The 26025-nt window shown below is 32.6% G+C and overlaps 3 protein-coding genes across 3 annotated transcripts; 1 reads left to right on the forward strand and 2 right to left on the reverse strand.

The window, feature by feature from the left end:
- On the forward strand, positions 1 to 2587 carry LOC110715947 (protein LURP-one-related 6-like). Its single transcript, XM_021894564.1, has 3 exons — positions 1 to 358; positions 819 to 1070; positions 2281 to 2587. Exons 1-3 carry the CDS (start codon positions 116 to 118, stop codon positions 2422 to 2424), a joined length of 639 nt encoding a protein of 212 aa, XP_021750256.1. The 5' UTR covers positions 1 to 115; the 3' UTR covers positions 2425 to 2587.
- A 2740-nt stretch (positions 2588 to 5327) lies between these two features.
- LOC110715813 (copper transporter 5-like) lies at positions 5328 to 6082 on the reverse strand. Its single transcript, XM_021894427.1, has one exon. The coding sequence runs from the start codon at positions 5903 to 5905 to the stop codon at positions 5477 to 5479; it is 429 nt and encodes a 142-aa protein (XP_021750119.1). The 5' UTR covers positions 5906 to 6082; the 3' UTR covers positions 5328 to 5476.
- Positions 6083 to 21220: 15138 nt separating this feature from the next.
- On the reverse strand, positions 21221 to 23712 carry LOC110715826 (cation/calcium exchanger 4-like). The gene has a single exon (XM_021894440.1). The coding sequence runs from the start codon at positions 23277 to 23279 to the stop codon at positions 21384 to 21386; it is 1896 nt and encodes a 631-aa protein (XP_021750132.1). The 5' UTR covers positions 23280 to 23712; the 3' UTR covers positions 21221 to 21383.
- Positions 23713 to 26025: the final 2313 nt, after the last annotated feature.

Genomic DNA, 26025 nt, shown 5'->3' on the forward strand with positions numbered 1-26025 from the left:
AAAAGAACTTAATCTTTTTTGTACAAACTCTTCTATAAGAAGAAGTTAGGCCCTTAGGAAACCTTAGCTTCATGAACATATTTTTTCTAGTATAAGACTCTAAACGAAACTAAATATGGAAGCATCAAAACCAAATTACTTGTTACCAATTATAAGCAAGATGTATTGCTCATCTTCACAAGTTGTGTTGGTGGTGAGGCAACGACCTCAAGCGGTGGGTGGTGGCGGGTTTGTGGTTACTGATTGTAGCCAAAAGGTTGTGTTTCAAGTAGATGGTTGTGGGATCCTTGGAAAAAAAGGAGAGTTGATTCTTCGCGATGGTGATGGTGATAATATTCTTCTTATTCGCCAATTAAAAGTGCGTATTTTTATTACATGTACATACATTTATACACTAAGTATATCTAGAATCACGGTACCTTTTTGTACAATCAACTTATGTTGTTTCTTCACCTCGAAGTTTTGAGTTGTAGACTTGTAGACATGGAAAATAGTTCGTTTAAATTAGATTGATCATATGATTCGCATTTAGATAGGAAGAGTTGTTTGATTTGGTTTCAAGTTTTCAAATGTTTAATCATAATATATTAATATATGATCATAACTTTTATCTAGTCGAGCAAGTTCAGTTTTAGTCATTATTAAATTTTAATCATGTGATGTCAAGTACAAACTTAATTAATTAACCAACTATATGAAAGGATATTGTACATTTTACAAGTTTTGAGAGATTGTAAGATGAATATTTCACCTAACAATTTGGTGTAATTATTTCATTTGATCATAATTATATGACATGTTTTCTTATGATATAATAGGGTGGATTGGTTCAAGCATTAAACATATACAAGAAATGGAAAGGCTACTATGATTATGAAGGGTTGGAAAAGTCGGTTTTCAGCATAAAAGAACCTAATAAAAACGCATGCTTCCCAACAAACAATCCAGTTAGAATTTCAATTGAGCCCAAGGTTAATGGGCAAGTTAAAGACTGGAACTTTGAGATCAAAGGTCATTTTCCTGATAAGAATTGCAGCATTGTGGACTCAATGGGAAATATTATAGCACAGGTACGTACTCAACAATCCCTTAAACTCGTCTTTTTAAAAAAAAAAAAACATATCGAATCTGCTAACTTCATTCAATTTGTACTAGTGTGACAATTAAATCCGAACAAACAGTATATACAAGTATTTTTTTTAATTTGATAATGATCACGTAGTCCCTGGTGTTCCAATCGAATCTAAAATGCAAGTTTGATAGTGGATACGTATTCTTATTCCCTTAGCCTCTATAACCAACGTACACCATATATAGTGGATAGTTTTAGGGATAAGCTTTATTCCATCACCACCATGAAATGTTGTTCATAGTTAGGACGTACATAATATAATTGCATTTTTGTACATTCCACATTACCACATCAACCAAGCTAGGCTACGTACATTAGATTACAAGTTGTTATATTTCAACATACTTAGGTCACTCTGTCTAGAAATAATTGATACATTAGCGGTATAATTTGAATTGAACTATGTCGTGAAAGGTTGGGAGTAGTTTAATTAAGCTTCTCGATCAATAATTACTCTTATATTGTTAATTTGTTGTACGTACAATCCTCAATATCTCCCAAATTTAACATAAGTCTCATTATTCCAAGTCTTTATACATCATTAAGTTTATGAAACTAGGTTTACATATAGATCCTCTATAGTTCGTTGTAGTTGGACTCTCTTCAACATAAGAAATTATTAATTAGTACTTTCTCTGTTTGTATTTAGTTGACGCGTTTGATTTAGTCACATATATTAAGGAGGAGAGAGAGTGAGAGAGAATGAAAAAGCAAGTGAGGTGGCTTGTAAATGCAAGGTAAAAAAATTTATCCAAAATGAAACATGTCAACTAAAAAAATTTTCGTAAAAAAGAATACGTGTCAACTAAAAAGAAACAGAGTTAGTATATGTGACTATTATTTTCCAATATATAGAATTACGGAGTATCATGTTTGATAGCCAGAGAAGTAATCAAAACATGATACTCCATACTAATTTAATGTATCTGTATGAATTGAAGCTACTGTAAGAATAATGATCAAAAGTAAAGAATCATAGCACAATGTCATCATATGTTGTCGACCAAACAAGCTACGATAGCTAGCTAAGGTCTGAATCATAAAGATATTTCTAATTGAAGTTTTATATGTAGACCATAGAGTAGCTGCTAATGACATGATTATATGCTGATTTAAATTAGTACATTTATTTATTAAATAAATGGCAGGTTGGAGTTAAAGAAGAAATAGAAAGGGTGATGACAAGGAAAGATCTATACCATGTGGTTGTGCAACCAGGAATTGATCAGGCCTTCGTTTTTGGAGTCATTGCTGTTCTTGATTACATTTACCATGAGTCTACTTGGTGCTAGCTACTACCTATATTCATCTGCCAGAGCCAGGATGACCATCATTACATTTACGTTATTTCTTCCGTTCCACTAAGATTGTTTAGTACGGGATGGGGCTATTATTTGTTTATGTCAGGCTTTTAATGTCTTATATCTCTTTTATCCAACAAAGATTTGGAGCAAACGTAAGACGTCCATAAAAGGAAAGTGGATGGGGCGATTGTAGTGGGACGAACCGACCAAGGTGGTACATTAGTAAATGCTTTCATTGTATATTTATGATTTATGTTGTTAATTATTTGTAATTAATAATATGCTTAGATATTTGATAAAGACAAGGGACTTAAAAATCTAAGATGAAAAGTACTTCCTCCGTTTTCTTTTAGATGCAACAACCTTTTAGCGCGGTAATTATAAAAGGTGGGGTTTACATGGTATAATAAATTTTAAAATAGGATGACTGGTTGTTAGGAGTGTAATTTAGTGGGTCATGTGCTTTAAATAAGGGATATAGTATAGTTTTTCCCTAAAGTAACTTTCCTTTTATCGTGTGTTGCAAGTATTGTGACATTTCTTTTTTAGAGAAGTGTTGCAAGTAAAAAAAACGGAGGAAGTATAAGAGAGTACATGAAAGAATAATGCGATGAAAATCTCATTATATAGATAATAAGCTGACAAAGTTATAGTTCAAAGGAAATAGAGGACAAGAAAGTTGTGTATGAATAGGAGGAAGTAAAGGAACTAGGGGTGTCTATCGAGCAAGTCGATCACGAGCAGAGGGTTATTCGACTCGTGCTTGTTAAGTCGATCACAAGCTGCTCGTTTAAAGGTTTAGGTCTCTTGAATTTCAAACATTTGTTGTTTATTATTTTTTCCTCTATACATAAAATTTTTCTTTTAAAGTGTATTAATTTAAATTTATTAAGTATCAAGGGTACAAAAAAATATTGAATTTCCTGTACACTTATCGAGTTTGGCTCCGGTTCAGCAAATCATCTTGGTGGATCACTCCCAAATGACTCTTTAAGTCTTAATACCGATCTTTAAAGATTATGTAAGTTGACAAGTATAGACTCGTCAAAGTGATGCAATTGTGTAAACTGATGGTTGAGGCCCAGGAATATGTTTTATACTCTATCGCTCCCCCTCACACGAGAGCCCGTTTGGGCTAGAAGTGTGGATGCAGCATGGGCCCTCCTCATACCCAACGCTTAATATTCCACTTGAAAGTGGGGGTGGATGAGATTCGAACCCGTGACCTTTGTGTCACGCTGACTCTAATACCATGTTAGTGGACCAACTCAACCAAAAGCTTAAACTGATGGTTGAGGCCCAGGAATATGTTTTATACTCTATCATAATAATCTAGATTTTTCAATTTTTTAAAGGAATATCTTATGCTCATAATAACCTTCAACATTAAAAGTTTGGGTTTATGGAATTGGGCTACACTAAACCCAACATAATGCAAATTTAGACGCATGGTCGCATACTCGCATGTATCTTTTCCAATTGATGAGACAGAAGTAAACAACATAGAATTCATAGCGTGGGTAATCCAATCTAGTAGAGTAATAACTTGAACAGATTGAAACCGATTCCAAACATGTGGAGGATTGGACGGTGTAATCGTGTAAAAATCAGGGTCCTTAAGTTGGAAAGGCAGTCTTTATTTTAAGAAAACAAAATTGTAATGGTCGAGGCTGAGTATTATTATACACAAAAACACAGGGTGTGGTTCAAATTTTGGTGGCATATCAGACTCTTTAAGGTAAAGATCAAATGATTATGTCCAACCCTTTTCAAAAGATGGACATGTTTCACCATGATGCTAACAAGTTTTTGCATAATTTGAGGTCTCTTATTGTAGATTCATGTCTTGGCGTCGTAATTAGGGTATGGCATGTTTCATATATATAGAGTCCAATAAGCATATCTTTAGTTGGTATGGAAATTGGATCCCCAATAGCTGGAGACAAAAGATTCATATGAGAAAACATAAGTAAACGAGCCTCTGCTTGAGCCTCCAGAGAGAAAGGTACATGAACAGCCGTTTGATCCCCATCAGAAAATAGTTCGAGATGTTTTATAAAGCTATGACGTTCAATGAAGGGAGGGTAAGCAGTTTCAACTCTCCCTTGAATCTGTTCACTCGTGTCCCTTAATGAAAGGTTTTCAGAAGAAATGCCCACAGCCACATTAGTACGCTTGGTTGAACTTCTTCGTTTTACTACTTCATTCAGGTCCCAATCTTGATTTCGATCTCCCAATAAGCAACTAACTAGAAGGAGGCGTATGAGCAGTGAGAGGATAGACTAAAGGAATAGTTTTCGTGTGTACAACATTCGTTGCCAAACCCCCTGTTTTGCCTTCTGATGGTTTAAAGATCAATTTTTCATAGAAAACAGTTTTAAGGTCAAGCCTTGCCACTGACAAATCGTCCAAACCATGAGTGATGAGACTAATCCGCGATCAACAAGTGTGCCGGAGCAGTGAGGAAATAATTGCTCAATGAAATGATTTGGAGATCATTTTTCTTGTTGCCTTATAGACATACAACTTCTTCAATCGAATTTAGAATTTTACATCATCCATAAACACTATACTTTCAATACTAATATTAGAGGTGATCATGTACCGTGCCCAAAAATCCTGCCCAAAGCCCGCAATATAGTCCGTGAATTTTACCCAAATTCGGCCAAAATTAGGATTGATCATCTCTAGTTTGTTTTATTTGGACATAACTAGTTTAGGTAAAACTTCTCACATTTGTTTAACAAACTGTTTCGCCAATTTCAGCACTCTTACACAGATCTTAAATTTTGCCCAACTTAATAATGATTCCAATAGAGGGATGATTCTCGTCTACATCATTGCCCTTCACGACTCTCTGAGACATAAACAAGATAAAGCAGCAATAGAAATGAATCAATAAAACCCCAATTCATCAAATTCACCCAAACCAATCGATATACAAATTCCAATAATTCCATCAAATTCACCAACATATAAACATAAATTACAAGTAAATTCAAAAGTAAAATTACAACATCACAAAAATAGAAATTTCCAATCAAGAACAAGCACAAGCATCTTCAACAACCAAAGCTTCATACTCCTTAGCACGAAACAACAAATACCCAACAGCAAGCCCCAAAGCAATAGCAATAAACACACCACCATTATACGACATAACTGCCAACATCAAAACATACCCAATTGCGGAGTTGACCCCAAACAACACGGCCGTGGCAAATCGAGCCGATTTGCTCAACCGGGTTCCGAGGCGAGGGTGGAGAAACGGCGTTGACGGCTGATCCGAAGGCGGTGGGACGATACCGATGGCTAAAACACATAATCGGCGATCTTCCATGTATTGGTAGAAGACGGAAAAGAGGAGGCAGAATAAGAGAGCGAGTGAGTAACTTAGCCATGAATCGGTTTTCCAGAAATCGAAGAGTAACACCATTTTTGTACCCCAGTAAAAAGTCATGTGCATCATCTTGAATTTAGGAGGGGAAAGATAGAAATTTGGGGGTGATTTGTTGTTTGTTGTTGGAGAATTTGGAAGATTTTCTGAGGGGTTTTGTTTGATTTTTTTTGTTCGGGAAATAGTGATTGTTCTAAAATAGTGAAGTTTGTGAATTTTGTTGTTATGAATGGGTTTCGTCTCTAAGCTATGTATGTAGTACAATATTCGGGGAGAAGAGTAGTACAATTTGATATGACGTACAACGGTACAGGGATACAGGATGTTGTAATAGACAAATAGTACATTTATTACTTCAAAGAAAATTTTTGATACTCCGTAATTTATTTATTTTTATTTTTTTATTGATAGGGGAGGAACAATATTGGTACTTATTAGGGATTTGTTCTTTTCATCTGAAATAAGTAGATTTGTTCTGAATTTATAGGTCTGATCTGAATTTTTCTAATCCGGTCTAGTTTGATCTGATTTAACAATTTGACTAAACTTTGACCGCATTTTAATACTACGAGTAATTTATAATGAAAAACATTACTCCCTCCGTTTCAATATGATGGTCCCATATGGAATCTATCACATAAAATAAGAAAAGAAGAATATTTGGAATCTAACATTAAAGTAAAAAACAATTCATAAATAGTTTTGCCTTATTTAAACTTTTTTGTTTTTTTTAGGAAACCGGCAAGTATAATTGCATAATTTAAGGGAATAATTTCTTTACTTAGACTCATTTTATCAATGCACAATCATTAATTTAACCAATCATAACTAAGTTAAAAGTAGAATACATTCAATATGGGTAGATCTTTTTGAAACGCCCAAAATAGTATATAGGACTAACAAATTGAAACGGAGGGAGTATCAAAATGGATCTTGTTAGTTCGTCTCGTCATAAACTTTATATATATGTAATTTTATAAATTTATTTAATACGCAATTAACGATAAGTAATAAATGATAATCAAAATTTCTGATTTGGTCTGATCTGAAACTTTCTGATCTGGTCTGATCTGATATGAATTTATTAAGGAATAAGTAATAATTATCTGAAATAAGTTGAAGAGAACAAGTCCTAATTAAGGGTCTGTTCTCATACGTTTATATTCAGTTCAGTTCAGTTCCGCTCCTACTTTCCTTCTCTTATAAAATATTCATTTCAGTTCAGTTTAGTTCAGTTCAGCTCAATTTAATTCAGTTCAGTTCAGTTCATTTCAGCTGATTTCAATCTATTAGAACAGGCCATAAGACATGTTCTCTTCAACTTATTTTATATCATTAAAAATATTCAGATCACACTAGATAAGAACTTTTGATTATGATTTACTTATCATTAAATATCGTTAATTACGTATTAAATTTTTTTTAATAATAACTACACATTCAAAAAGTTCACGGATCTAAAAAGATCCACTTTGATGATGTTTTTCTTTATAAATTTAATTATTATTGAAATGCAATAATAAAATTAGTCGAATTGTTAAATCAGATCTAACCAGACCAGATCAGAAAAATTCAGATCAAACCTTAAAAAATTCAGACCAGATTTACTAGTTTCAAGTGAAAAGAACAAGTCCTTAAGCCTAATCACATTTACTGAACCGATTTGAACTGAACTGATCTGATTGGAGCTAAACTGAACTGAATTGAATTGATTGAAGCTAAACTGAACTGATCTGAACTGATGGAAGTTGAACGGAACTGAACTGATTGGAGCTGAACTGAACTGAACTAAGCTAAACTAAACTGAAAGTAAGCTAAAGTGAATAGGTCCGTAGTCATATGACATCTACACTAAGGGGCCGTTTGGTTGGGGGTAATCAGGAAAGGGAATGGGAATCAACTGGCCTCATTCCCTTTGTTGATGTTTGTTTAGCACTTTTAATCATTCCCATTACCCTCCCCATTACCCCAAATCCTTCCAACTTCATTCCCCACCCCCCTAGACTTTCCCTTTCCCTTTCCCTACCCACCTTCACACCACCCCATCACCACCTTCACACCTACCAACACCATCGGAAAACCAGCCCGATCACCGCCGTCCCTCCCCCAAGCCTGCCGCCCTCCCCTCCCACGCAAAAACCACCCTTAGCCCCGCAAAACCCCTAGCCCCGATCTCTCTCCCACCACCCGCAAAACCCTAGCCGCTCCTTCCCCTCCCCTCGCCGCCTAAAAACCCCTCCCCTACCTCGAAAAACCTCCAAAAACCCTAAGGGAGGTTTTTCGAGGGTGAGATTCGTCGTTTTGGGCCCAACGAGTGGTGGGGGAGAGTTTGAGAAGGACGGTGAGGGGAGGGGGAGAGCCGGCGAGGGGAGGGGGAGGCTGGCGAGGGGTTTCGTGGCTGGGAATGATGAAAACCATATGAATTGTGTGGTGGTGTGGTGGTGTGGTGGATGTGGTGGTGGTGGCTGTGGTGGTGTGGTGGTGGGATTGATTCCCTTGTTTTAAAAACAAACAACAAAGCAAAAAAAGGGTATTTTCATTCCATTCTTCTCCTTTCCCTTTGTTCATTCAATTCCGATTCCCTCGTGCGAACCAAACGGCCCCTAATATTTTACATTATTGACACACTTTATACTCTGTCGTTTCAAACTAAATTGCATTTTCGGCACAGTACATATTCTACTACTTCAAACTTGATGCGGTATATATTTACAATTTTCTTATTAAAGACTTTAGCAATCTGTGCTAATATTCTGATTATAGAGTTGATAACAAGACCCAAACTAGTATGAATCCAAATCACTTCCCTGATTATTAAGTAAAACCATAAAAATAAAACTTTCATCCATAGAAAAGAATTGAAAACTCAAAGATGAGAATTAAAAACCCAAAAAAATAGAAAAAGACCTAAAAGGGGGGAACAAAACTCTTTAGATGGAGAGACGAAAAAATATGAAATGAATTAAAGAAAATTTGATAAATTTATGTCCAGTCCAATTTATTTAAGTTTACTCCGCACATTAACTAATTTCAAAAATAAAAGATTAGACTAAATCAGGTCAGATTAGATCTTATCTATTATTTACATTTATTTATCATTTAATTTTGTTAAGGAAATTTTGACTTTTACCGCACAAAAAATAATAATAAAAAAAATCACGAAATTGTTTTTTTACCACAAAACTTCGCAAAGTTATATTTTACAACAAAAAATATGAAATTTGTTTTTTTACCACATGCCGTAAAAAAACCCAATAAATCTAACGGAATTTAAGAAGTTTTTCGATTTTTCTGCCAAAAACATGTTCTTTAGAGATTTGGGAGTCATTTTGGCTTTTTGGGACAGTTTTAAGGTTAGAAATGACAAAATATTATCGTAAATGCCTCGTTTTGCCTACTAAAAATTACCTCGATTTGCATGAAACACGCAAAATAAGGCATTTACGATAAATTTTTGTCAATAGTGACCTCAAATTGGTTCTAAATGCCCAAAATAAATGAACCCTAAAACCTATAGAAAACATGTTTTTGAAGCAAAAATTGAAGATTTTTTTTAAAAAAAAAATGTTAGATTTAACGATTTTATTAAGGAGCTGACAGCAAGATGTGAAAAAACTATTTTTAAGATTTTTTTTTGTGGTAAAAAACTATTGTTTGATTTTTTTTTATTATGTGTTAAAAGTAAAATAAAAAAAATTAAAAATAAAAACTTTTTTTTTTGTAATTTTGTAACTTAAAATATTATGAAACATCATATTTGAAAAGTACATTTTTTTAACGGGATATTAATATATGATCTATTGATAGTTCATTTGATATTTTCTCAAATTTTTTTTACATATTAGTGTACAAATTATCTGGTCAAATTAGGAAATTAGATTAAGATAGACCAAATCAAATTATGTGAAATAAGCCTAGCCTAAGTCTGGTCTAATGAAAAGTATTGAACCTGCTATCTTTCAGGTTTGTAGTCTAATTTCTACTCAGGTTACTTTGGATCGGGATCCATTATTCTTTACCTCACAATTCTCTTTGACTCTCACAAGTCTCTTTGACTCTCACAAGAGCTCTGATACCATTATGATATGGATCTCTACAAATTCCCACAAGGCTTGCAAGCTATAATAATATTAAATATTCGAATTTTAACAAGAACTAAAGAAATTACACGAAAATTAAAAGGATAGTACTCGAATTCTCGTAGGAATAGAGAGTCTCTTTCTAGTCGCAACTAGAAGATCGTCACAAGTCGCAACATGTGATGTTTTTGATTAACAATCAAACGAACAAAGCTCAAAGGGTTAATTCCCAAAACAAATCTCTCATCCTTCTTCATTATTGATATGCACCCATATTTATAGGGTGAAAAATCATACAAAAATAAGATAGGAAAGTGATAATCATATTCTAATAAGATAGAATACTAAGAATCCTAATCCTAACATATTTCTTTGTAACGAACTACTAAATGTATCTTATCACAAATAAATTAAACAAATAAATATCCTAATAACTAAAACCCTTCAAGTCTAAAATAGGAAAACCCTTTCAAGTAAAAGGTAAAAACCCATAGACAAAATTCCTAATAATCATATCACTAATATATAAAGCCGGTCTCGCAGACAGGCCACGAAACAGTGACACTTGACATTTTAGTTTTTCGCCAAGTGTCGAGCCACGTAGGCGACAAATAGATATTATTGTGATTAGATTAGATGTATAGTTAAATTAGATTGGATAGATTTGTTTAGGATGAAAAAGGTATACATAAAATAATTTATAATTCTTCTGAAAAAAAAATTATCTTTTTTATTGACAAAAGAATTTACTTATAACAAAACATCACATATTACAATTAATATGAATATCCAATTAACAATGGGGTTTTACTCCTATACAAATAACCACGTAATTATAATTATAAATATGGTCATGTATTATTAATTTTTTTAGTGTACCTTTGATTTACCATCAAAGCTTTTGAATAATGTATTCTTCATATTCGATTGTAATTTTTTTTCACTTAAAAATATTTTAATAATTTATTTTTGTAAATGGTACTACTAAATTTAATTCTATAATAATAATAATAATAATAATAATAATAATAATAATAATAATAATAATAATAATAATAATAATAATAATAACAATAATAATAACATGCAACAAATAAGGACACTCTTTAAAATGGGTATCGGGGAAACACTTGGGGGCACGTAGGGCCTGTTCTAATAGACTGAAATCAGCTGAACTGAACTGAACTGAATTGAACTGAATATTTTATAAGAGAAGGAAATTAGGAATTGAACTGAGCTGAACTGAACTGAACTGAAAATAAACGTATGTTAATAACAAAACTAAAGATAGTGTAGGCTTTTTAAAACTCCATGAATTTTCAAGAAACCCCGTATGGAACTATGGACTAGGGGTGAGAAAAAAATCAGGGTACCCGAAACCTGTTAGGAACCACATGTTCCGACATCGAAACCCGTACAAGAGGTTCCGATTCCGGGTAATAAAACGAGGAACTTGTTGCAACAAGTTCCGGTTTCAGGTTTTTCGATTTTTTGGAACCGGAACCTGTAGGGTACCTTGTAACATATTAAAAGTATTATTTAAACTCAAATCATATATCAAATTATATAAGTCCAAATTTTTATAAATTAATAAATACTTCGTATATAATAGTCATAAATATATGTATTATATTTGGTAAATAACTATTTTTGGTTTGATGCATTTGTGAGGTGTAAGAGTTATAAATTTATGACTTTTCAATTTATTTTGAAATAATTTTGCAAAAAAAGTAAGAAATATATTGAAAGACTGGATACCCTTGAATCGAAACCGGAACCTGCAGATTCTGGTTCCGTTTCACATTTTGAGAAACCTGTTGCAACAAGGTCCGGTTCCTGCATCAGACACTTAAACAAAATAGATTAAAGACAGGGTACTCTGTTATGCTCAACCCTATTATGAACTATTGCTCTCACATCAGACACTTAGACAAAATAGATCTGGAAGATTAGTTTTAGCTTTTAATTTAGTGTTTCACAAAAGCTACAATATTTTACCTTTAAATTAGCAATATTTTAACATGTATACTATTTCAACAAGTTATTATCAATTATCATCACCAAACAACTGTTTTGAAAGAAACATTTAACAATTTCAAGTTGATGCTAACATCCACTCAACACTTAATTTTGTCAAAGTAGCTGTTGAAGGAGTGAGGAGTTGAGGTTATTTTTTCTCATTAAAAGCAACACTATTAAAGTAATGATAATCGATTTGGTAACTACATACTGCGAAATTTATATTCTAAATCAGTACATTATTTGATATGTGGTACTTTCTCTTTTCTTTGTAATTGACATTTTTGAATTTTGACACAATTCACAAACTTTAGTCAGTATTTTTTTTTTGTGTGGTCAGGTATATAACGCAATAATTTATCACACACTAAAACACTGATCGGGTAATTATAATCGATCAAATAACCCCTGACCGAGGAAGCCTTAACCGACCTAGTAAACCCTGATCGAGTAACTCCTGCTACACAATCCCTCACTGAGTAATTCTTGAACGGGTGAACTCTGACTGCATAACCACGATTATCATACCGTGTGGTTAGCCACATATGAAAATTTATACTCTCATAGGTTTTGTACGTAATGTATATTAATGATAAAAACATAGAGATGTGACCAATTAATTCCCTAAATAAACACATTTTGTTTATCTGGGGGTATAATCGTCTTTTCATGTATCAGTGGAGGGGACATGCGTCTTTTCATATACTAGTTGAGGGGTACATGTGTAATTTCCTCACCAAAGAGTAAATGCAAGTTGCAAATAGTAATTAGACAACTCACCAAAAGTACTGAATAAATGACCATGCTTTTTCAATATATTTATATAAATGCCACCAGATTAACAAAATTCGTTTATCTGGCAGATAAACTTATATTTGCCGAAAATAATTATGTAAGATTTTGTTATAATTGGTTCAATGTATATTTTTTACAATATCAACTTTTAAAATTTTTATTTGTTCATTTGTAGAAAATTTGAATTTTGATCTTGTACATTGGCAAATACTTACCTCCGCTTTTTTTTAGTTGACTCATATTTCTTTTTAGGAAGTTTATATTTAGGTAGCACATTTTTTTTAGGTAAATTTACACCTTATGTTTTCTAGTACACCTTACTTGCTTTATCATTCCCTCCCCTCCTACTTAATATGTGTGCTTAAATTGAACGTGTCAACTAAGACCTTGCTTAGTTCACCTTATTTCGGAAAAAAAAAGTTTAGACTAGATCAGAAAAAATAAGTTCATATCTGATTAGATCAGAAAAAAATAAGTTTAGATCATATCATCGTTTTATGTGCAGTTTTTTATCGTTAAATATCTTTAACTTCGTAACGCAAATTATGAAAATCACATATTAATAAATACATATTACTACAAATCTAACAAGACACCGGATGATATTTTTTTCCATATAGATTATCGTATATTAAGGTCAAAGTTTGGTCAAATATGACATTCAAATTAGATCAGATCAAATCAAATAAGCAAAAATAAGGTGAACCAAACAAGCCCTAAATAAAAACAGAAGAAGTATGAATACGTAATCAATGAAAAAATAATACTCCCTCCATTTTTAAATACTTGCTCCATTTCTCTATATGCAGAGTTTTAGGAGAAAGTATTTAAATATGAATGTAGTGGGATAGGTGAAAGAATAATAAATTGTAAAAACAAAAGTAGTTGAGAGAATTGGAGGAAAGAGAATATGAAATTAATAAAATATAATTTATGTTGGGTCCACTAATTGGGAGAAATGAATTAATTATTGTAAAAGTTTTTTCCAAATAAGAAAATGGAGCAAGTATTTAAAAACGACTGAAAAAGAAAAAGTGAAGTATTTAAAAACGGAGGGAGTACGTACTAGATGAAATACTTCGTATAAAGTAGTACCAGGCTACCAGCTACTCACTTTGTTTTTAAATACTTGCTCCATTTCTCCTAAAACTTATTTCTCCATGCGCGGATTTTTAGGAGAAATTAGATAAAGTAATAAAATATAGAGGTAGTGGGGTTTGTGGAAGAATAAAAAATTGTAAAAAAACCAAGCAAGTCCCAATGCATGCTTTTAACAAGACAAATCGGGAAAAGTAGTGGAAAGAATTGAAGGAGAGAAAATATGGAATTAATATTGTTGGGTCCACTTGGTGAGAGAAATTAATTAAATGTTGTAAAAGTTTTCCAAATAAGAAAATGAAGCGGGTATTGAAAAACGGCCAAAAAAGAAAATTGGAACAAGTATTTAAAAACGGAGGGAGTACAAGCCCACGACAAAAAAAGTAGTTTTAGTTGTACCACTAGCAATGTAGCATGTAATTCCTATTCACTACACCCCCCTTTAGCCATTAATACCTACTCCCCCCCCTAAAATTACTGTAAAACCCTTACCCCCACTAACCACACCCCACTAACTGCATCCCACTAACCGCACTAGTTAGAACTTGCACTTAATTCTCCATTTCTCTTCAACACCATATTCTCTCTCTTCAAATACTCAAAATCACTACAATTCAAGAAAAAAATCTTCAAAATTACTGCAAATTGCATCAAAACATCTAAAAATGTCTGACATTCGAGATGAAGTTCGTCAATCGCAACTAAATTCCGAAAAAGAAGAGTAAGAATTTGTTCATTTAAGTAGAATTTTGAATGTAAACCCTAGATTATATATTTTTTTTTTTTTGCGTTTTGATATTCTAAAACAAACTCTACTATAATTACACTTTTTTTTGTGCAAAATAGACTAAAATCTACTATATTTGGTGGTATTTTTAATTAGTAAAAACGAAACAGAGAAGAATACTTCGAAGGTTCCGTCGGAGAAGACGATTACTGAACAAATGTTCATTTTCAGTAAATGTTCATTTTCAATTTGATAGATGTTCATTATGATACTAGTATATGATCATTTATATTCTTACCTTACATCTACTAGGGTTCATTCTTGAATTCTTGAGAGAATATTACTCTAATTTTGTTCATGACCTTTACATATTAATAAATGTTTACTGGTATTTAAACATATGTTTATTTGAATGTAATTACATACATTTTCATTCTCATATTGAAAATATCCACATAGATTATACTAATACATGTTTAACTTCATATTAAACTATATGCTCATGAGCATCATTTGAATGTTATACTACATACATTTTCGCTCAAATATTGATAGATGCTTATTCGAATTTGATACATAGATGTTCATTTGGATATGTGTATATTATTCACACATATGTTAATGCATGTTCATTCACATGTCTAAAAATGTTCAAAAATAAATTACATATTGCTCATTCATCATAAACCTTTGATGATTCTATTTTAAAATATGATTCTATTTTAAAATATGTTAAAAAAATAAATCACCTATTGTCACTTACATTATTTGTGATATATATATGCTTATGTTATTTGTGATAATTTGTTCATTTATATAAAATAGAATGTACATTTTTGTTTTGCCAATTGAACATTTATTAAATTTGTAATATCAATATAATGTTTATGCATATATATTGATTTACAAACACAATACGTATTGTAGTTATGTTCTATATAGAGTGAAACACACGTTGCAATAATTTAGAGATGAAAACTATGAGCCTAAATTTATAAGGAGATAATGCCATCAATTATATTGAAAGATAAAAATGAACAACATAGTAATATGTAGGAATCATATTTTGATAAAAGCATATTGAACCACAAGTAAGTTAATTTGACATATAGCATAATGTTCATTTTCATAACAATGAATACACACATTGACATTGTAATTTGTTTGACTTAAAGATACACCAAATCAAGAAGCTGAGAATACAATACATTGCTCAACTGATGCTATTTGGATTAAACAGAAGCTAGAGGCAATAGAAAAGGAGCAAGAAGATGTATGGAAGCTTATATTACTACAAATATTATTCTTTCGGTTATTTGATCATTTATGGATTTCTAAATGATCAAGTACATTAATATTCATATTTTTTTTTAATTCATTAGTGCTTGTTATATACATATACACACACACATATATATATATATATATCAAGAAATTAACGAAATACAATAAAATGTTCATTATCAAGAAGTTATATGTTCAATTACGTAACATTTATAACGAAATACAATAAAATGTTCGTAACCAAAAAGGCAAATGTTCAGTGTCAAAACAAAACATGTTCAATTACATATCACTTATCAGAAAAAGAAAAAAAAAAATAAGCTGGAACAAATATATGTTGTTTCAATCCAAATTCTTACTTATTATAATTTGCCAACCTATTCGCTACATTAGTGTAAAAAAGAAAAAACTAACAACCTATCATTCTTAGAAGAAATATGTTGATTAGCTACCACGTTGAACACTTTGAACATCTCTTGGAACACTTGAAGGAACTTGAAAATTTCTTGAAACACTTGGACGTAATTGAACCTTTTCTCTTGGCACACTTAAAGAAACTTGGACATCACTTGGAGCACTTGAATGAACTTGGCCTTTTCTTGGAGCACGCACTTGGACAATACTAAATTCTTTCTTAAAAACATATTCATTATACCTGCCATAAATTTCTTGTTCAGAATTAAAATATGTAAAAAGTAACTCTGATTTAGTTGCTTCTTCATACAAAATTTCATCACTAGCACCCGCTGTATAAGTTTTAAAAATGAACATAATCAATGACAGATATGTACAAATACAAAACAGTACATATATAAATGATCATTTAGCATTATCAATTTGATCAAAATAATAAAATAAAATAAAGTACTAAATATTTAAAATATAATTAAAACATCTATAACAGAACATTAGTTTGAATCATAATGATCATTTAGAATTATGAAATTGATCAAAATTGTAAAACTACTAAAAAAAACCCACGAAAACGTATATAAAAAAATCTAATCACTCACAGAAAACAAATCACAATCAACAATCATTAAACTAAAAACAGCAAACAAACTTGAATCATAAATCATACTAATCGAAATGAGAGACAAAATTTATTAAAATAAAAACTTCAATTCACTTGAATTATAACACCAAACCAAATTGAACTAAAACATAGGCTAAATTGATTTAAAAAAACTAGAAAAATCGAATAAAATCAGCAAATAATTTAAAACAAAACAGCTAACAAAATTGAATCAAACAATTGACCAGCAAGCATTAATCGAAATCAGAGGCAAAATTGATCAAATTGAACAACTCCAATCAGAGACAAAATAACTTCACAATCACGATCAAATTCGACAATCAAAGAATGTAGCACTTCATTATCACAACCAACAGCTCCAATCAATGATTCATCCATATATAAGAGGAAAAAAAGTGATTGAAAGAGAAATAATGTTGAAGAAGAGAGAAAATGCCAAAAAAATAAAAAAAAGAAAATAACAGAAAAATAGGTTTTGAATCATATATATAAATGACTTGAGAGATAAGATATAAATAAATTTTTTTTTAAAAAAAAAAAAAAACAGAAAAGCATAAACAGGTAAAACGATGTAATATAATTGGGGGGAGTAGGCAGCATTGACTAAAGGGGGTTGTAGGTAAAAATTTTCAATGTAGCATGACTGCATGAGGCTTCAACGCCACCGAGTTATGCTTCAATGTTACATCCAAAAAAAAAAAAATGTTGGGCTTGATTTAGGCCTGAATTTTGCCAAGGGCCTAGAATCAATTTTAAAAAATCTTAGATAAGATGATGGATCTAATTAATCAGCTTTGTTTGTTACATAAAACAGTTACAAAAGACACTAGAAAATATTTAAAATGTAAAATTTCGATTTTGTGATAAATGAGATATTAAAGATTCAACGATGTATATAAGTTGCTAATTTTGGACGAGTGTTCTCAACTTCTCCTCCTATTTAAGTAGACAAGGGGGCTAGATTAGAGGATAACAAGAATTTGAGACAAGAAATCAAGAATAAACCTTTGATAAAGTACCTACCAAAGACCTGTATTTGTGCACTTCCTCCCTTCTTCTTGATCACAGACAACATTTATAGGTGCCATGTACGATATGAGAAGTTAGGTTACCAAGTTATCTGACTATGAAATGTTGAAACATATTAAGTTTTAAACATTTCACCTATAAGAATAATAAGATTTAATACATATTATATTGCGTTTCCACATACTATATCTAATTTTAAAATTTGAATTTTGGCTTTTGGAATTATGATATGAGGTTTTGTAATATTAAGTTTTGATGCTCTTGATGTTAAGTTTTGGAGTTTTGATGAGATTGAGTCTTAACCATGCACATTGTAGGATTATTGTTCTCTGTAGATATGGACGTTAATTTTTTCATATAATTAAGAAAAATAATCATTAGGAAAATATGCGTAAAAAATAATCATTAATTGACTACTACAAGTAGTATTAATTAGCTTTTTGTGGGGTAGAAAAAGGACTCTATAAAATCAACGTCTCCCACAAATCAGCCAGTTTAGCACATAGGTCAACGCTTGAGAGTAGAAGGAAGAGATAAGCAAATTTCATGTTCCTAAGTAAATATTGATGGTAGGGCTCAAACCAATGAGCTCAAAGACTCAAAGTCACAAGTTTCCCACCATTTTCACCAAAATTTGCTTGGTTACGTTACTACTTGTTAATAATTGGTGAGTCATTTTTAAAGCCCTCATTCCATAATTTTATACCGTTGTTAACAAAAAGGAACCTTTTCAATAATAATTCGACGACAACAGCAACAAAATAATACGAAGTATTAACAAGAATCTTTTATACGGTTTTAATACCAAGCATTTCTTGATTTAGTTGATTTCCAAGTTTTTTGGAGAGACAAAATATTGACACATTGACATTATTCATCATGTTTCTAAAGAGTTGGTGTGAAGACATAGCATAGAGAGCAATACCTAGCAAAATTTGGAGAAAGTAACATTTGCATGTCTTCATTTGTATAGTTTCTTGAGAGAAATTAGTGCCATTATATTTATATTTATATCATATAAAACTACAAAATCGTCCTAAAGGTAAAGGGGTACACTACTATATTGGGCCGAACCATATCATTTTCAGTTATTGATTGGCAATCCAACTAACCGTAAACCATTAAAAGCAACTTGCAACACATGATTGATTTAATTATGTGAGTTGCCTTATCTTATTTATTTTTCGTTGTTGTATTCTCAATTTAATAAGGAAAGTAGAAGAAACATCCAAGTACAATTTGACCTAAATTCGAGACTTTGTCATCTCAACATCAAACAAGTAGGAGTATAATTCAATCCATGCAAAAATAATGCTCACACTTCTCAATGCTTACATTCCAAATATTTTTGAAGAAATACACTCGATTTTGGTCTATATGTTACGAGTATGTTATTTAGCTTAAGTTTAGTTAAGATGAATTAAATTTGAGTTAGTTAACTCAATTTTGGTCGATATAGTTTTTTTATTTGGTTTATGTAATTTCAAGATTTGGACATGTTTAAGCCATTAAGAGAGTTTGAGTGTTGATAAAGTGCTTCACACCTGGTCAGGCCAACAGATCTCATTTCAACCATAAACTCGGGCAAGGTTCAACCCTAGTTACCCAACTCATATATCATGACGTGTCTATTTGTGCCGTTCTGGAAGAAAAGGGGGAGGGGGAATGTAATAACTTATAAAATAAGTTACTCAAGTCAAATTTTGAAAATGAAATTCATGCTCGTCTTTTGTGTCGTGTCGAGCTTATGATATTTTTTTATGATAGGCTTGTGCCAATGATAGGTCAGAATGTGTTGTGCCCAAATGGCCCATGTACCGGCCCAACCGATGTCACTTCTTGGTCTTTTAAATATACAAATAAAAAGTTTAAGCATTGCAAGCAACAGCATTATCAGGATTCAGGAGCATGATGCACATACTACCAAGAGAGCAAGGCTATATTTTATTTTCCTCCTTTTTCTTTGGGTGAAGTAATACAGCTTTAATGCACTCAACTAATAAAGAAAAAAAATCAATCAAAAAATCCAATTAGGTTTAATATTAATGGAGCAGGTTAAGCAGAATTACAGATAAGATTAGGTTGAGACAAAGTTTGTTAGGCAACTCGGAGAGTGACATTGTGTGCCATTCACATAACATAATCAAAAGAAACATTTACTTATCAGCATTCTCAAGTATACATCACTATACCAAGAGACTCAAAATCACCACCACATCTTGCTCATCAATATTGTAAGCACATTCGTCGTGTCCGCTAGAAGAACTTGGTCACCAAGAAGCCAAAATAAATGAAGTGACAGATTATTTTTCTATCACAATCTATGAACATTTTGATACTCGATTTTATTCACAATGATTGTGATTTTTGTGTTCCCAGCAAGATAATCTGATACTGATAGTGTATATGTAGACTAATCTTCTTTTAAGTATACAACAAGTGAAAGAAAAACAACTGAGGACACTAAATAACAAGTGGCATAATATTAATGTAGTACAATAACAAGATTGGCCAGAGCAGAGAAACTGATGTTTTTACTTCTACTAGGTTAGTTCCCGTGCCATGCACGGTAATTTTCAGTAACCATTATTAACTTATAATTGTAATACTTCGTATCATTCTAATTAGGTTTTTTATAAACCAAAAAATAACTGAAAATATAGTTGACAAATTTTGATCAAGACGAAAAAACGTATTAGATATAAAATAATGTGTTGTAAAAATATGAAATAATATATAAAGATTGAAATGTATGAGAAATAAATTTTATTGGTTGTAGGAGATTTGTAATGAATAGTGACGTGTGTAATATTTTAGTTAAGGTTCCTCTATTTTAGTATATGTACAGTAGATTATTATTGAAATAATATTATTATTATTGTTATTGTTATTGATTATGATTATGACAATTAGTTATCAAAGGGATAATAAAATATACGTTGTTAATTTTCTATAAATATTGATTTTATATAAATATCTTGTATTAGAATTATGAATTCTAATAAATAACTATATAAACCATTTTTAGAAAAAACAATAAATATGATATATTCTTGTAGTGGAAATGTGGAATGTACTTTTTTTTTTAGCTATAAATATTTGTATTGAAGATATGTCAAAATATGTTACTTTAAGTAATTATATAAGATTACGAAAATATTTTTGTGTATGATTTATTTCCTTAATAATAACATTTTATTCAGCCAAAATAAAAAAAAAAAAATTACTAAGGACACACCAGGAGATGACACGTGTCATTGCTGGTGTGTCTTTTAGTATATAGTTATTGATTGATGATTAGAGCAGAATACAGTATGATCCAATTACAAAAGGCAACAGATTCCTTCCATTAAGATGGCTTGGTATCAGAAATTGAAGAACCAAGTCCAAAAAATACCTAGTACTTCGTATTTAGTAACTGTACAAGAGGCGGCATACATTATAGCCAAGAGTCTATCTATTATGTACACAGCAACACAGAACCTAAATCGACTGTGACCCTGAAACCACGGCGATGCTGACCTGAAGAGACAGAAAGATACCATATATGATTATGAGGCCAACACCTAAAATCCTATTAGGGCGCATATCACTTTGGGGCAAAACGATTAGAGCCCATATAAGACCTGCTGCGAGGAATCCCACAGTGATGAACAAACCATTATCTTGTTGAATTACATAAGGTTCTGAACCCTTGTACCATGCTGCAAGCACCAAAGAAATTCCTAAACCGATCAGTGTATTAAACATAGGTCCTGCATAGCTTCCTGACATAGCGATCTGCACTCCGTTTCTGTCATTCATTGCAAGAGCAGTGTTTGACATTAGATCACCCATTGAATTCCCCCAGGCCAATATGGTTAGAGCAAGAATTGATGGGTTGACACCAAATATTGTACCCAACGAAACAAGCAGAGCAACAAGCTCATTTGCTACAATGTAGAACCATATGATACTCATGAAGAATCCACCAAAAACCCAAGGGAACAAGAACCTACGAGGTGGGTGCTCAGGACATGTGTACAGAAAGGCAAGTACACTGAAGATGCAGCCAGCAGAAACACCAATGAAATAAGCAATTTTCCCACTCATAGGAACAATCTCTTCCTGCGTATTCCACAGAACAGCCAGTAGAACGGGGGCTAAAAACGCGCTGGCAATAGCATACACCTTAGACCATCTTTCCTCCTCAACTATAGGAATTGTCAAACGTCTAGGAATACTTAAAGGTATCTCCAAAATTGAAAATAATGTAGAAAATGAACATGGTGATTCTACATTCATTTCCCCCTCATCATTCCAACCCCACAAAGGCCTAGAGCTATCTTCTACACCAGACTTAGTATAATCTGAATAGATTGCAACATTAACATTCCATATCCAATGAGGCAGTTTCGAGGGCACCTCAGGCGAATTATCATGGCTATCAGGACTAAGCAACGAAGCATACATTGATTGATCACCCTCCCCCTCACCATTACACGACGAAAAGAAACTCCCAACCACAGGAAGCAATGGTGTCAATCCATCCAATTTCGAACCCCTACCCTTCTTATTTATAATCTCAGTTACAGCAACATACAAGCCATAAACCACATATATTGACACAAATGCTATAGCACCCCAAATACCAACTTCACCAATCAACAAAATCAATGTAAGGCAAGCTATACTAAAAAGAAAAAAACACAAGTCCCTTATAAAACATGTCTTATCAATTTGTACCCTCTTATCTGCAACAAAAAGTGAAACAACTCCTACAACAACACAAGTAACAAACACAGCACCACCCAATACACTATTAATTCCGACATCGTCGCCGGAACCCCGGCCCATGAAAGCAGCAATGCTAGCAAAAACATCAGGTGCCCCATTACCAAAAGGAAGCAAAGTAACACCAGCAACAGTAGGAGACATTTTCAGAAGTTCTGAAAGTTTTTCTAATGAACAACAAAAGTAATCTGCAGCAGTATTTCCCAACAAATAGAACAGTACAGCAAGCCAAATAGCAAGAATTAAGTACCCAAAAATGGAGAATTTCTTGCAATCACAGTAAATAAATTTGATGTAATTGAAATAACCACCTGAATTACATTCTGGGTGAGCAAGAACATAATCACAGCTGTTCTGATAACCTTCATGCTTAAAAATCTGGGAACAAATTTTGTAATCAGACAAAGTAGCCTTACTAACATTTGATGAAATCCCATGAATTTCTGTAATAATTCTGCCATGTTTTCCCCCAATTTGATGAATTCCACCACCATAAACCCCACTTCCCAACTTCCATTTTTCACCAAAGTTGGAATTATACATGAAAATGAGAAACACAACAGTTGAAATTCCATTAAAAAGAACACGAAATCGAGTGTTCTTCATCCTCAAAATAGAAACCCAGTCACAAAATTCTTTAAAATAGCTAAAACCCAGAAAAGTGGGAAATCTTTAGACAAAAATCCCCAGAAAAAGAAAAGTGGAAAATTGATAAAATTCAAGTAAAGGGTGACTGAAAAATGATGATTGGAAAAAGTACAGAAAAATGAGCTTCTGAGTAGTTTCTTTTCTTTCAATGATAATCAAATTTTCAGGGTACTTTTTAAGAATTTCTCTCCTCAAAAATAAGGAGAGAAAGAAAGAAAGAGAGTATGAAGAAGAAGAACAGTTGATTTTCTCAGTAGAAGGTTTTAGAATGTAATGTGATTCTATGATTTGATATTATATATATAGACGCCATTAAAATAAGCTAAGGTGTAAAGGATTAATTCAACCAATTGGGAATATTGTGAAGTATTTGCGCTACGCGTCGTAATCAACTGCAAATCTACAAAGGCCGACACGAAACAAATGGTAGGAGATTTTGGGGTTAATTGCCACTTTATGGGAATTATTTATTTATTTGTGTCAATTTTGTTTGTAGTTATTTGGTTACTCAATGGTTATAAACGACTAGGTCTATGTGTGTGTGATAGCCAATCGTTATTTTGTGCACACGGTCGACACGAAAAGGTTAGTGTTATTTTCGTTATACTTGTAGTAGTATATCGTAAATTTAGATTATACTTCTATTTTTGGTTTTTTTAATCATATTGTTGATATAATAATTGTGTTTTTGATTTGTAGTGCATTATACTCCTGGGTGTATGAAATAATTTATAAGTGTGATGCTCAAATCACTTAATTATGATATGATATTACAATATGATGAGATGTACCAATTGGTTGTTGGTGTAGTGGTGATTGAGACTACACTTGATAGAGAAAACTTGTGTCAATCGGGAGGGGAGTGGAACCTAATCACCCAGAACTGATCCCCGAATCCGAATTAGCTCAAAGGGTAAATCGGGTGGAACACCAAAAAAAAAGGGATTTGTTAAACGTCGCCCGCAAATCTCCACATAAAGCCCACAAATATTTTTACTTTGACTCTTTTGCCCTTTTTCTAATTTTTACCGAAACCGTAATTCACTCTCACGAAGAATGTGGAGCTGGAGTGGATCGCCGAGGGACACCGAAGAGCCGTCATCGTCGCCGGAAAGCGAGATAATCCGGGGGAAAAATTACGAAAAGTAGGGGTGGCGTCTGGTCAGGACGGAGCCACCATGGTTGTGGCGTCCTGGCCAGACGCCGCCACCATGGCTGTGGCGTCCTGGCCAGATGCCGCCACCATGGCTGTGGCGTCCTGGCCAGACGCCACCCCTACTTTTTGTAATTTTTTTTTTTTTTTTTGTAATTTGTTATTTTTTATTTATTTTTTTTCTTTTTTTTTTGTAATTTTATTTAAATTTTATTTAAAGTTTTTGTTTTTTTTAATTAAACATTAACACAAAAAATTAAACATAAACACAAAAAATTCTGATTTAAAAAAAAATATATACATTAGAAATAAAAACATTAACACATAAAACAAAAATATTAAACATTAACAAAAGAATTCTGATTTTCCAAAAAAAAAAAATATTAGACAAAAAAAAAAAAAAAGTGGTAGGGCGCCTGGCCAGGACGCCCAGCCCCTGGTGGTGGCGTCTGCTCCGGCCGCCGGGACCAGGGGGCTGGCGTCTGACCTGGACGCCCAGCCACGACGGTGGCGCCTCTGGAAAACGCCACAACCGTGGCTAGGCGTCCAGGTCAGACGCCAGCCCCCTGGTTCCAGCGGCCGGAGCAGACGCCACCACCAGGGGCTGGGCGTCCTGGCCAGGCGCCCCACCTCTTCTGTTTTTTTTTAAATTTTTTTTTTTTAAAAAAACCCTGCCACCGTGAGCCGTCCTTCCCTCCGCCGCCGTGGCCGCCAAGTCCTCGCCTTGCCGCCTCAACATTGCCGTATTTTCGGGTGATTAGAGTGTGGGTATGGGTTAGATTTTTTTAATTTTAGATTTAGGGCAATAAGGTAAATTCAATATAGATTTGTGGGCTTTATGTGGAGATTTGCGGACGATGTTTAGCAATCCAAAAAAAAAATGATTAGATGTTAAAAGTGTGTATAGACTATTAAATCTGTGGATTTAAACAAAATAACACTTTAACTACTATCAACCTTTATGAATTGATAACTTGAATATTGGACTTATGACTTAGGAGTGGATTCTTAATTGTTTAAGTAGATTAAATACAAGTCTTAACTATTAAGTAATTCTTGCAATATCCTTTGCATTAAAATTATAAATGAGATGAGATGACCAAGGTAAGTATGAACATGTTGAAAAAAGATGTCTTCAAAATTTAAAGAAAGTATCAATTTATATGTTATCGGTTCACGAATGGTTAAGCATCGCGTAACCTCTTAACTTTACACCTTGCAATCTCCCCACTGACCATTGCCCAATATGGTGATATTGCACATTGACACCTCAACTGAAGTTTTGGTACATAATCTTAACATATTCTGGTTGAATTCAATGGTTTAATGGTCAAATTGTTATTATAAAATTATTATTCTTATTATTATTATTATTATTATTATTATTATTAAGCTCCCTTGAGAGAGAATGGGGAAGATAAAATAATTTCTTAAACGAGTTCCGTAAAATTTGATTTCTACTTCTTAGAAAAGCAAAGTGGAAAGTGACGTTATTACTCAACTACCTCAACCTCATTTTATTTGTTTGATTAGTTAATGGAGTAATAAACT

This window comes from Chenopodium quinoa, unplaced genomic scaffold (assembly GCF_001683475.1).
Source record: "Chenopodium quinoa cultivar QQ74 unplaced genomic scaffold, ASM168347v1, whole genome shotgun sequence".
In the NCBI taxonomy this organism is placed as follows: Eukaryota; Viridiplantae; Streptophyta; class Magnoliopsida; order Caryophyllales; family Amaranthaceae; genus Chenopodium; species Chenopodium quinoa.